The sequence below is a fragment of the Crocodylus siamensis genome, chromosome 1 (assembly GCF_052110815.1).
Source record: "Crocodylus siamensis isolate JL-2025a chromosome 1, ASM5211081v1, whole genome shotgun sequence".
NCBI lineage: Eukaryota > Metazoa > Chordata > Crocodylia > Crocodylidae > Crocodylus > Crocodylus siamensis.
Window position 1 is genome coordinate 413,404,736 of NC_143395.1, and position 13,724 is coordinate 413,418,459.

The 13,724-nt window shown below is 47.3% G+C and overlaps 1 protein-coding gene across 2 annotated transcripts in view; it reads right to left on the reverse strand.

Annotated features, from left to right (window-relative positions):
• MYO7A (myosin VIIA) overlaps positions 1-13,724 on the reverse strand; it is a 95,621-nt gene that overhangs the window by 58,427 nt on the left and 23,470 nt on the right. For both annotated transcript variants that reach the window (XM_090030727.1, XM_090030726.1), the window contains 9 exons: positions 12,541-12,683; positions 12,337-12,450; positions 11,024-11,177; positions 10,372-10,448; positions 9,495-9,614; positions 8,088-8,230; positions 7,566-7,776; positions 6,762-6,897; positions 4,514-4,620 (listed from right to left, as the gene is read on the reverse strand). In XM_090030727.1, coding sequence (XP_089886853.1) covers positions 4,514-4,620; positions 6,762-6,897; positions 7,566-7,776; positions 8,088-8,230; positions 9,495-9,614; positions 10,372-10,448; positions 11,024-11,177; positions 12,337-12,450; positions 12,541-12,683 — 1,205 coding nt within the window. The remainder of the gene's footprint in view (positions 1-4,513; positions 4,621-6,761; positions 6,898-7,565; positions 7,777-8,087; positions 8,231-9,494; positions 9,615-10,371; positions 10,449-11,023; positions 11,178-12,336; positions 12,451-12,540; positions 12,684-13,724) is intronic.

Here is a 13,724-nt window from a genome sequence, read left to right on the forward strand (position 1 = left end):
ACATAGAGATGGGCCCAGCGTAAATCCTACCATCCCAACACCACTTGCATTTTTGACAGCAAATTCCAAATTGGGCACAAATGGATGTGAATTGTTTCAACCGGGGTCTCTTCTCTTCGTCACTCACATTGGAAATCTAAGTCCAGATCCCCTGGGACACTGCGCCCCCGGGAAGGGTTGGAATTCAGATCCACGCCTGCATCTGAATTTTGAAAGTCAGGCCCATCTCTGATATAACCCCCCTGATACTGGAGGATTATAATGGAAATGGAGATATGACAACAATGCTAATACCACAAACATAACTCTATTACACAATATGCTATCCTATGACCATTCGTCTAACAGGAAAGATGTGGAAAGCTGTCAGGACCGGAGCGAAGGCACGAGGTTAGTGTAGGAGGATCACATATCCAGTCTGGACAAGCACCCAAAAGCTTGATACTTACTGTAAGAGGTCTTCTGGAGCTGCGGGATTAATCCTGAGCTATTTCGAGAACAAGCCACAAGCTGGCTTGGAAGAAGACTGGCGCTGCCAACGGAGCCGGGAATACAGTCAAACCACTTCCTCCTTCGTATGTCAGCCCTTCCCGTCCTAAATGGACCTCTGAAAGGCTGAGCCGAGTGAACGTGACATTGGCCCAGATCCTCAACTTGTGGAAATGAGCACTGTTACGCTGGAGCTACGCTGTTTTGCACCAGCTGAAATTTTGGCCCATCAAAATGTCAAATGATAGCTTACCAAAGTTATTCAAGAGCTCAGGAAAACAAGCGTTTGGGTTCGAAGCACAAAGTTTTGGTCTGGTTCTGATTTTATCCCAACCCCTTTTTTTAAATCACTGCTGGATCCTTTGCTGCACCTAAGTGCTCCTTTGTTGAATGGAACAAATGCACAAAATGCACACACTCCTGCATCGGACCAACAAATCCGAACCATGTGCGTGGTCATTTAAAACAGGTCCTTAGCAAACAACACAGGGAGAGGAAAGAACCAGCCAAGAGCACAGCACAGTACTTAGCGGAGAGAAAGGAACATACAACAGAGGAACTCGTGTATTTATTTTACCTTTGGAGTGGGTGCTGGCGACTGGCCATAAGTACTGGATGCATAGCCACAGAGAAACTAGAGGGAGCAAAGGCAAAAAGAAGAGACAGAGAACAGAAAAAAAAAAACAGTGAAAAGGAGGAATACCTGAGAAGGGAGCTCTGAGCTTGTAAAACCTCGAGACTTGGCACTAGCCGTATGTCAACAGAAAAAAGAGCTAACTCTTAGGGACTTTTCTATCCCTGTCCTCACCCCTTCCATTGGCCAACTTTTCTTCCTTCTCCTTCTCCTTGGTTTTTCTCCTTTTGGTGAAAGATGCTTCTTCCTGCAGCTCTTTGTTGCTTGGAACAACCTTCCTATACCTTTCCATCTCACCGTGGATTCTCCAAACTGAGAAGTTTCTAAGAGCAGGCTAGGAGATGAGACGGGATAGACAGGACTGATCCTGCCTTGAGCAGAGGGTTGGAGCAGACGACCTCCTGATGCCCCTACCAGCTCTATTTTTCCTGTGATCCCTTTTCAAAATCCTTTGAGGGAACACATCTCCTCTCCTTTGTCTTCCATAGTTTTAGTAGTGAGCTGGCTAGAAATCACTGAAATCAAAATGTCACCAAACCTCCAATTAAATTTCTCCAACTCTTTTCCCTCTTTCCTCCTATGTTTAGCTAAGTCGGTCACAAATTCACAGAAATACTTTTTTTGTGTGCAAATAACAAAAATAAAATTGCTAACTCTTGTTCTTTCCCCACCCTCCAGCTGTAACTTTTAATCTTGCATTCCCAGTTGCTAGTAATGTACCTCCTGTAACTATCCCAGCTAAATTATCAAATGCTTCGCTGTACAGGCCCCAACCTAGGGAGGTAGTCCGTCTCCTCAATCCCCACCAAATCTGATATCTTGCAAGAATAATCTGTAGGAAAGACACTATATACAGGAAGGCTCCAACTGTGCAAACACACATGCAAATACTTCATATGACAGGACAGGTTGTGGACAGAAAGTTACTTGCATGCATAAATGCTGGTCTGGAATTGCATTCTCGTGTAGCTACACTTAGCACTCAACTCCCAGGCTATGCTCTGTGCTAAGATTAGGCTGATCAAATGTCATGCTTTAAAGCAGAACCAGAGGTTTGCATCTACGTATGGCCTTGCACTAATGACTAGATGCATTATGGCTTTTCCTAGCTCCCATTAAGGCATCCAAGTAATTGTTGCTGGAGACAGGATATTAGATTTGATTGATCTGTGGCTAGCTCGGTTACAAAACTTCTATGCGAGTCTCTTGGCAAAAATATCCATAGATGGTTTCATCAAGGCTCAGCACCAGGACTACATGCAAACCACAAAGAAACTCCCAGCCCAAGCTTTTGGGCACAGGGGCAAGGTAGTGCACGAAGTTGGCACGCTCGCGTTGATGCTCGATGGCTTGTTCTTAGCGGATACAGTTCAAGCGAGTAATTTCAAAGCCAAACAAAGTTGATTCAGGGGAGACACCAACATTATTTCAAACCGTTACAAACAGGTTCATTTCCTTGCGGTTTTGTTTCACCACTTTTTTTCAGGTCCAAAAATGTCCCGGGACTTTCGGAGGCTTCTTCCCAATGGTATGGTCAGTAAGCAGGGCTGTCACACAACATTTTTTCTGCTGCAGTTCCTTATTGGTCAGGAATGATCAAATCTCTTACTCAAAAAAGAAGAGCAGAGATGATTAGCATACCGAAGGGTGAAGACCAGCCTTAGGGACAGAGGCAGAAGAAGGTCAGCACCCCCACAGACGGCTAACACTGGAAGAGAAGGGATTATTTCAAGAAAGCCCCTGGATACCTGCATCATTCTCAGTGTCTGTACCATAGGCAAGGCCAGGTTGGGAGACAGCTCGGCTGTGGGGAGACAGATGACAACTCTACTTTAGAGCTGGCTGGCGGCAGAGGCTGAAACTCAATCATGGTCTCCTGCTGTACATATCACTGAAGGAGTCTGAGTGACTGTGGATCCTAAGGATCATCTCTGCAAAGTCAAAAGCCTACTCAGTTTTAAACTGGAGTTTTCTGTTCAGTCCGCAACCGAGCAAGAAATCATTTGCAAGGTGAACTGCAAAACTCGGGCTGCCAATTAAGAGGCAAGGATGCAACACAGAAAAAGAAAAATGTCGCCGAAATTTTTCAAAATGCGCCGTGATCATTTTGCAAGACATTTAAAAGTATTTCCCCAGTTTCACGTGCATGAATGCTGTCATCACGATGAGTAGGTGAATGGATCTATTCCCTATTTTGCTCCTGCTGAGGATTTTTGTCCTGGGGGCAGTGGGAATGGGAAACATATTTGGAAAGTGCCTAAATATTATTTTCAGAAGCATCCTGGGTACTCGGGAAACTGGTGAAGTGGACTGATATTAGGAACCTAATTTATGACATTTTGGCACTTACTGAAAATCCCACTGTTAGGAGCTGAAGTCACGTAAACTGCCAGTGGGTCACTTCGGAAAATATAATGCAGGTTTCTAAGTCATGTAGTTGCTTTGGAAAATGCTACCCCTAAATCTTCTGAAATCTCATGATACCACTGAATTGAGGAAAGCAGGATTTGGCCATTAGGTAACACACATAAAGAGGTCAATGTACAAGTGCTGCCCATTAAACATTTTAAAAACTAAATTTGTGAAAAGCAAGTTTTTCTTTTCTTTTGGGACTCAGGGTTGTTGAGCCACAGCAAAGCCAAAGTAGACTGCACATGCTCAGGCAAAGATATCAGTTGTCTGCATTATCAGAGAAACAGTCTATGATCCCTTAATTAAAGTCGGTGTTGCAGCGATGCAAATTCACTAGGGGACAGAGTTCTCGTTTTATTTGAGCCTTACTACTAGGAGGATCCAACTATTCAAAACTCACATAATTAACAATGACTAGCCTGGGCATTTTGCATGGAGTTGATATATGCTCACTCAGGGGATCATGGTTTAGGAACAGAATAAGCGTTACTAAGCTTCAGTGGTCCAAACTTCCACCAGCCCCTCTCAATCTTACCCTCAGTGATTGCTTGGAGTCAAATCACTTTGCTCTTCATCTGGTTGGTAACTGTTCAATAAATTTTTGCAGTCTTAGAATATACCCTTTTGGTTTTCTTCCTTTTTATAACTCATTTGCTACCCAGCAGTAGCTATTTCTTTATTTTATACATTTATAAAATAATAATCCCCATAGCTCCAAACAGCGCAGCACCTAGATTAAGAGCGATTATCTCCTGATACGATAGTTAATGACTTGATCTACTGATTTGTAACTACTAGAGAGAGCGTATCCAGAACTGTTAATTATTTAACACTGTTCAGTCACTCTGCGACAACCACAGGAGGAAAATACAATGGACAGTATCATCCCTACATGCTTCCTCACCCCTTTAACCTCCCATCCAAGAAACCCAACTATTTGTGAATGGACTATAACGTATCTCTTCAGGTGTGTATTACCATAGCCACATCAGCTTGGAAGATCTGCTTGATGAATTTGTTTCTTGACGAATGGACCAGCTGAATGATGTCTCCATGAAGCGTGTCCCTGTTTTTCTCCAAAAACCCTACAAGAATAATGGAACAACATGTACCAGTGATGTACAGAAATACAGCTAATACCTGCATGGCAGCCAACTGCCCATCCTCTGCCACCTGCTAGTCTTGTGGCAATGGTGGGTAAAGTACTTAACGTGTAACCCAAAGCCCACTAGAGTCCATGGAAGTCTTTCTATTGACTTCGACAAGCTGCAGAGCAGCGGTGATGAAAACGTGGCCTTCGGCTTTCCATTGCTGTTGTAGCTATTATTAATAATCTTGGTTACAGCAGTTCTGAGGGACTAGTTGGGAAAAGGGCCCCATGGACGCACAGAATAGCAGGCTGTTCCCTCTGCAAGAAGTTTACAGTCTAAATAGCCAAAATAGGAAAAAGCTAGAGTCTACATAGTCTAATTAGTTACAGTCGAAATAGCCAAAATAGGAACAAGAAGCCGCATAACGTAAAAGCAGAGTGAACGATATGCCGATGGCTAACATCAAGTTAGTGCCATGACTGAGGGGTTTGATGTCAGTTTAGTTAGGAAGAGATTAAATAAATGAAAAGATATTTGACAAGGAAGGTATGAAGGAGACAGCACATGTGGTGGGAAGGTAGCACATGTATTGTGTGAAGCTGGGGGGGGTGGGTTTAGTTGGAAGGGGGCTAGCAAACTAGAAACACATGAGGAGAGAGAGCTGTGAGGAGGGACAGAAGAAGTGAGATGAGTGTGCTGTGAGAGGTGGGGTGAAGACACTGGGAGAAGCTTTGCACACGCTGAATGTTGCACACCCAGTCATTTCCGTGCACAGCTGAATTTGCACATCCATAAGCCAGGTGTGGCTGGCTTGTCCATCTAGTTCTGTCACTCCCACGCTTGGCTGACAGAGCACATCCCTCCATCTCACAGACACACTTTAAAACAGTCCACGATGGTATGCGAACAGCACATTTGGTCAGATAAGCTTACTGCTATTCAATCTGTCCGGGTGCTGCTCACATGCAAACAGTGGGATTATCTTAATACTTTTTGGCACAACTGTTGAAACTCCTGGGTACCAACCCTTAATCTCAGCTATGGTCAGATGATCAAGGTTGTCACTTAGGCTCTGTGCTCGTCCATAAACTGGGGTCACGTTTTTAAAATCAAAGTCTCCAATGTATAATTGGTATGCACGCAGCATAAATCATTATTAATGTCTTATTCATTAAATAAATCATTTGTGTATCTATTTATTTCATATTCATGTATTTATTTCCTTTGCAAGTAGTCTTTGCAGGCCCCAATTAAGGCATGGTCAACTTTGTGCTAAGGCCCAGACAGATGCAAATTACTGATACAACACTGCCCGCAGAGGCGTAGCAAGCTTCTTCAGCACCTGGGGCAGGGGCTGGACATGTACGGCAGCAGCAGGACATGTACGGTGATGCTGACATTGGGCATCTGTTGCACATAAAAGTGATTTGATTTTTGAAGGTGCTGAGGACCCACCACTGCTATTGACTTCAAGGGACTTGATGAGCGCTGAACGACTCTGGAAATAAGGCACTTACTAGGGTCCTTAAGGGTTGATAGCTCCTGGCATCCACCTTCGGGATGGCTGGCCCAAGCTTGTTTCTCCTCCTTGTGCTTTGCCCCCCACAGACGGCCCTGAAGTCTGAATGGGGCCTGACGTTTCAAACGTGGCAGTGCTGTGTTAATGGCAGGCCACGGTATAACAGGAACAGATATCAGCACACGTGAGCTAGCTGTCCTCTGGCTAGTCCTGGTACTGTAGTAGCAAAGCCCTGGCAGTATGAAGCCCTTCAACCACTGAATCTGGACTGGGGTCCTGCTCAGGATGATGCGGTTTGTGCTGAAATCCATATGCTGCAGCTGAACTAATATTAGTACCTGATGCAGGCAAATTAAAGTGGAGCTGGGCATGTCTGCGTGTGCTGCAACCACACCTCTGCGGGGTTGACATAGTCAGACTCTCCCATGTATGCGCATGCACGCACACACCCACGCACACACTTTTCCCAGGCAATCAAAGCTGGCAGGAACAACACCACAAATTATTTCTGTTTCCAGGATTCTCTCCTCCCAGTGCCCTTCCTCAACACTTTTGCTTCAACAGCGAAAATCACCCCATAAGCGGCCAAGCAATTTCCAAAGCAAACCTCCTTTACCTTTTGTTTCATAGTAGACTATCCCAGCAAAGTGGTTAATCCCAAACTGGGTTTCGTAGTTATTCTTCGGAGGGATGTAGTTGGTGTTAAGCTTGTGCTGGGAATTTAGTTTATGCAGCATTGTGGTATCTGTACCCTACACATGTAAGAAAAAGCCCAAAACGTAATCACCGCTAGTCCTGTGGAAATAGGTTTCGCATGATCATTTTGTTCCTTTTTTACAACAGTGGGGCAGATGCATTGGGAGGAAACACGAGAAAGATAATTCACAGGCAAATTCCATTGGTATTTTGCATATGAAATAGCACTGGGTAGAAGACTATGGTTAACGGCATGATATTTTTCTCCATGACCCTTGACGCAGGTGATTCCAGAGAGCTCATCAGATCCCACTGCAAATAAGCTTTAGCCACCGTAAGTACTGATCTGTTTGCAACAATGACAGTGCATACAACCAGCCCGTTCTAGCCCATCTAGGATGCCTTTAGAGACTGATTTAACTCTGAATATCCCCAGTCCGTTCACAGGACATTAACTGAGATGGCAGCCATCTCAAACGCACCCAGTTGGTTATATTTATCCAAAGAGGGAACAGAAACAATGCCATGAGACCGAAGCATCCCATCATACAATGTTAGTTTCATAAACACCGGTACCACCACCCATGCGCTAGGCTGTGTTCACACGCAACTTGGGGCAGATGATTTAGAGCAGTTAATCTGCAATAACCTGAGATGGTCTGCAAACTCAGAGAGGTGTGGAAGTGAGGGGGCTGCTAGAACCAGCCACTGGCCCGAAGCGTACCTTGGGGAACTTGCTCTCCTCATCAATGAGCGAGATGATATTCATGGGTTTGACGGCAATCATATCCAGGGCGTCCTGGTTGTCAGTGAACTCGATGTGCTGCCAGTTGATGTTCTCCAGGTTGTATTCCTCCTGCTCCAGCTTGAAGACGTGGCGCACAAAGAACTGCTGCAGATTCTCATTTGCAAAGTTAATGCACAGCTGTTCGAAGCTGGGGAGGGAAGGGTGACGGAGAATCAACTTGGAGTCGCAGCACCCACCCTGTTTCCTGTTTTCTAAGGGAACTCTCAAGCACTAGGCGAGATAGATATTGGCTGAGTTGTAACTAAAAAAGAAGTGAACCCGCTACAGGACAACTAGCACCATATGGGCTGTGTCTGATGATATCCCATCCATGTCTTGGCCTGCCTCAGCTCAATCTGGCTAAGCCTGTGAAATTTGGTCAGAGTGCATAGTAAGGTAGACTAGTTTGGGGTACTGAAGAAGAGAGAGGGTCCTGCAATGTGCCCTCCAGCTTTGTACCTGTTCACAGTGAAGTTCTCAAAGCCGAAGATATCAAGAAGCCCTATGGACCGCCTGACATTTTTGAGTTCTTGGGAGGGAGGCCTGTAAATGGCAGCATTAATCTTCTCTACAATCCACACAAAAAGTCGCCCATAGATTCCCTGAAAAAAAACAAAGAGATGTTGCTCAGGGAAACACAGCTGGTGGGCATCTGGCTCTCATTCGGGGGGTGGGAGGGGGGATCAGCTCTCCTCAATAAGGACCCAGGACCTGGACTTTCCATCAATACACTTGTATCCCAGAAGACTGCCACGCTGGTTTAAATCTGTAATAACCATCTTGCAGTTGGGGAGCAATCTGCTTACAGGTACGGGTTAAAGTCAACCGAGAGCAAATTCCCAGATCTGAACACTCTCAAACACTGGTGGGGCTCGAATCTACAGCTCGAGTTTGTAGTCACAGGCTCACAGAAACCCAGGTCGGTAGGCAAATGTTGAAATACCCATCTATACTGCTGACAGTGCCCCGCTTTCAACCTGGCATGATTACCTATAGCAGGCAGATCAGTAGAGATAGCAAATATAGGGTGCTTTGTCCAGATACGACATTATTTCCTTAAATATTCCTTAAATACTAACCAGTCAGCACTAATTGGTGCTGGCTCGGCATTACGGGGGTTGCAGGCATTACTTCCTGCTACAGAATTCAATACAGCGCGTACACAGGGAACTGTGCCGGGGGTCCAGCACCACGATAGCTAAGGATCTGACCTGGGAGTTGGCTCAGTGTCATTTCCCTGAGGTTCAGGAGAGCTCAGACCTGCAGCTCTGGCTCCTCCCTTGAATCCTGTGCGAGTCCAGATTTCAAGCCTCCCGAGGAGGAGGGTGTTCAGGTGTGGGACTCCCCTGCCGGTCCATCTCAGCCTACGCACAGAACTCTGTCCCGTGCACGATATCTACATTGTGTCCCCATCACATCCTGGTAGGGTCACTCTGAGCCACAGCCCACCCACTCCTGAGCTGAACCCAAAAATGCACTGGTCAACCCAGTCCAGGGATGCCCTCCTGCGGCCCATCTCCAGCACGTATTTCTGAGTCTGGCAAGTGTGAGTTGCAGTGGATAGGCAGGATGTTCTCAGAAGTCTCCCTTCTGGGACTCACTGGGGACACAGTGTAGACATACCCTGGGTGCATCTCACAAGAAGCTCTCACTCACTTACCAGTGCAAGGACTTCCAGGCCCGCAGGAACCACTGATGATGTGAGCTGAGCTCCAATGCAACACTGGCCGCACTGGAGTACAACCGTTGTGACCATTTTACCCAAGGACTGGTACATGGAGCTCCGTCACCTCCAAGCAAGGGAGAATCCAAAAAAATGGTAGGTTTCTTTTATTGCAAAGAGAATGAGCGTGCCTTGGGCATTACCTTTACGAAAGCGTCCCTCACATCCAGCGCCTGCTCCATGCTGAGCGGGGTGGAGACTGTCTCTCCTCTGGTGATGATGGTACGGCTAGTGAGGCAATTCTTCACATCCTGAGGCTCCACCTGACCAACCAAACACAGCTGTCACAAGGGCCAGGGTGATCCTGCTTCAGGCAGGGGGATGCACTAAATGACCTCCGGACTTCCCTCCCAATTCTGCTCTATGCTTCGATGATACCTACATCTGCAGTGGTTCAATTCAGGGGGAAATTAGTAATAAATAATTTGCTTTCAAATGCCAACTGATCCACACTGACACCCTAGGCACCTCAAAATGTAGGTGCCTGGCCCCAGGAATATGATCCAGATGGACAGGATTAGGGACCTAGGACCCTTACACTGTGCATGGGAGGTCCTGGGCACCACCCAGGGGCAACTGAGACTGCACACATGCTGAGTGGGGAGAGATCAACCACAAGCTGTTATGAAACACTGAGCACATTGGTGTGTCTGCACTCCTGCTTCTCCTCAAAGCGTAGGACTCCCTCCGTCCCCTTTGGATCCAGAGTGCCTGAGGGCTGCTCTAATTGACATTACGCTCTCTTCTAGTCTGGCCGCTGAAGATGGCTGGGACCTGCTGGTAGGTGCAACATGGGACGCTGCCACGCCAGCCAGGTTTGTGCCACCTGGAAAACTCCTTATACACTGGCGTGCTCCCCAGAGGGAAGATCCAGACAGTTTAGGGACACCTTACGCTGCTAGAGCAAACCTGGTCCCTTCGCCCATGCACAGAACATCCAGCGTGATGGCATTCCCAATATAAGGCATTAGCAACCAGAGGAGCAAACCCGCACGGTAATAATGTGGAGGAGCAACTGACCTCCAGCAACGAAGCTGCAGTGATTAACGATGCAGACTGCAGAACCTCGCAGGCATCCAGGTTATCGTACGTCCGAGCTGCAGGGGGAAGATGGCAGGGAAAACCAGTGCAGAAGCTGCCTGTGTGGCCATTCCCTTTTCATTCAGGTCACACAGGCTTTTCTCTCATCCGCTCTCCTGCCCTTCTGCTCCGAGGACAGGCTGGAGATGGGGCGTGGAGCCCATGGCTCAGCTATGGACTGGGGGGGGAAGAGGCAGAAACCCTTCCCTGTGCCTCAGTTCCCCATCTTTTAGAGGGGATAATAGCACTTCTCTCCACGCGGGGGTGTAGTGATGGTAAACACTTTCAGGATCGCGAATGGATCAGATTCTACTTTACTGGAAGCCACAGAAGTCATTAAGGGCAGAGAGATTTAGATCCCACTTCAGAAAGACTACAACAGTCTGGTTCACAAAGGCTGTTCCCACCGACAGTGGGAAAGTCAAGGGATAACCTCAACTCCGGCTATAGCCTTCGTGGGGCACGGGCCAGGTCTTTCAAGCTTAGCTTAAGTCTTGCCACATAGAATATGTTGCATGGCTTCACCGTCCTGGAGGTGTGGCATCCTCTGAGTTATTTCATCCTCAAAAACAAACCACCAGGCAACTCTTACCTTCGTACCGCAGGTTGCCCATGTGCAGTATGGCAGCCAGAAGCTTTGAGATCTCCCAGTTCTCAGTGTCCGTGAACATCAGGACTTTCATGGCAGAGCGAATGTTTGCATACTCCTTGCTGTCATCTCTGCCGTCGCAGGTGGTACAGTTACCCTGGGAAGGAAAAGCAGTCATCACCTGGCGCATGTGGTGCACCTAAGAAACCGTGTGTGCTCAGTAGCAACAGGTATAACAGATCTCTGATTTCCCACTGAAATCAATAGGACACATCTCATAAATCCTCAGTCCTTCCTCAGCCAACTTCCACCTGAAGTCAGGGAGCCTCTCGGCTCGACTCGTAACGGTTGGAGAGAACTCAATCTTCTGCAGAGATGCGTGACTCTCTGCGTCTAAAGCATGCCAGAAAGATTTCCCTCTGGCTTCTTCTTGTAAACCTCCCATAATGAAAAAGCAGTGAGTAAAACCTGCCTACTTGTAAGGGCCTCTATTTATACTTATACTATGGAGCATGGTTCAAATGGTGGTTCGACCTACAGAGGTATCACTGTCAGCGGCTACCCATCGTCTGGTTGAGGGGAGGGCACAGTGGAGGAAGAGCTGGCAGAAATCAAAGGAAAACAGAGACAGGGGATACATGTGAGAGGTCCCACTGGGCTGGGGCATGCACCTAAAGTCATGGCAGACTTCACAGCGCTAGGCTGTCTTGTGGCTCTAGGTATCAGAGGCACCTTTTGTCATCTCCAGCTGTGCGGCTGCTAATCAGCCTTGCTCATGACAACTCACTAACTGATCATTCATGCCTTCGTTGCTTCCTGCTTGGGTTATGGCATTAAAATGTATGTGGGCTTAAGAGCTCAGCCACAGGTGGTGAAGAACGCAAGAGCCCACCTACTCGGTGACGCCAGCTACCAAGTGCCCCCCTCCCTGCTCTCCACTCATCCCACCAGCTTCTGGCAAAACCACAGGTCATGTATAAGGCTTCAGTCCTCATTTGTGAGTAAATGGCCCTGAACTCCTGGCACGCTCCAGCACCTGACTGTCCCAGCCCTCAGACTCCACGCACTGGAGTCAGTCTGAGAAGCGGGGCTCTCGGGGTAGTCGCCGATTGCACGTCTCTCTCCTGCAGGCACAAAGTGCTACCATAAGCCCCTGGGTGCAAGCTTGCAATGAGCCTCCAAACAGCCCCATGTGAACTACACAATTTCAGGGCATGTTTTTCCCCACGGTAAGTCTAACTCCCTTGTTAGGACAAGCCACGGGATCCAAGCTATTCCCTCATCTCCCCTGCCGGACCTTGTTCTGCCACTCTCACCATAGCAAGGTAGTTATAATCGGTGGCTTTCCCAAGACCCAGCTTCTTTTTCTGTTCTGGTGTCATTCCTTTCAGCATACAGTAAAACACATGGTAATTCCTCTCATCATGGGCCTGAAGGAGAAGAGGACATGGTTAGTGCTGCTAGGAAGATGAAGCTGATGAATGCCAAGAGCCTCTCCGGTTCCCCCAGAAGAGCCTCACCTGTCGGCAGACGCGGGACTTCTCCAGCAGGTACTGCTCGATCTTCGCCCCTTCGATGGCACCCCGCTTGTTGAAATGGATGTCGATGTATTTACCGAACCGGCTGGAGTTGTCATTACGAATTGTCTTTGCATTGCCAAAAGCTGTGGGTAACAACACAACGGGGCAAAGCTGAGACCTGTAACCAGCTCGGGAAGGAGCCTGTGTGTTTACTCCAGAGTGACAAAAAGCAAAAAAACTCAATGGAGAAAGGATGGTTCGGGAGGGCGGAATAGGCTACCAGAGCCTTTTGCCCTTCAGGTCCTCAGATCTGGTCCAACAGAGATGTTTCTGCAGAGCTGCTTCCAGGTACAAAATAGAGGCAAGGGGGAAAGGTAGGAAAGACTCAACATTTGCAGCCCAGCCAGGAGGTGGTGCGATGATCTGAGCAATGGTTGAGAGAGAGGGATGATTTTGGATGGACATTAGTGGAGTAAGTTCAGAGAGGCCCAACAGGAGGCAAAAGCATGATCTTGTAAGGTCCCTTCCAGCCCCTGACACCTATGAATTTATGAATTACTATATCTGAGGTGGGAGACAATAGACACGGGGGAAAGCAACTAGGACTTGGGACAGAAAACAGGGGGTGGATCCTCCCTGGAAACTAACCACCGGAGGGCACCTTTCTCCCACAAGCCTACTACAAATATATGGCATTAGTGATACGAATTAATTGTAGTAGTAACTCAAGGAATACAGAGCTCAAATAAAGCATACGGGTGCAGCACCAGCTACATACATAGAGGACTAATGGAAAATCAAACTGAATGGGATGCCTGTGTTGTTTTTTTTCTTATGGCCAAGAAATATGAAGATTTTTCTCCCTCCATTTGGGCTGTCATTCTGATGTATTTGTATGGTTGTAGTGCCTAGAGCTCCACTCCAGGACCAGAAACCCGCTGGACAGCTGGGTGTTAACAAACACAGGGCAGACAGACGGTGCCTGCCGCAGAGAGCTGACAACTTTGCCTACAGATGTTCCCATAAAAAGAGCACCTATTGAATGCACATTTTGTACAGGTCAATAAAGTGCGTTGCCTGGCACAGAACGCCAACAGCTGGTATAAAAAGGGTAACACCACAGACTCCCCATCTCATTCTCTTCTGTGCAAGAAGATACAGCAATGCTCATTTGCTAAAAGCTT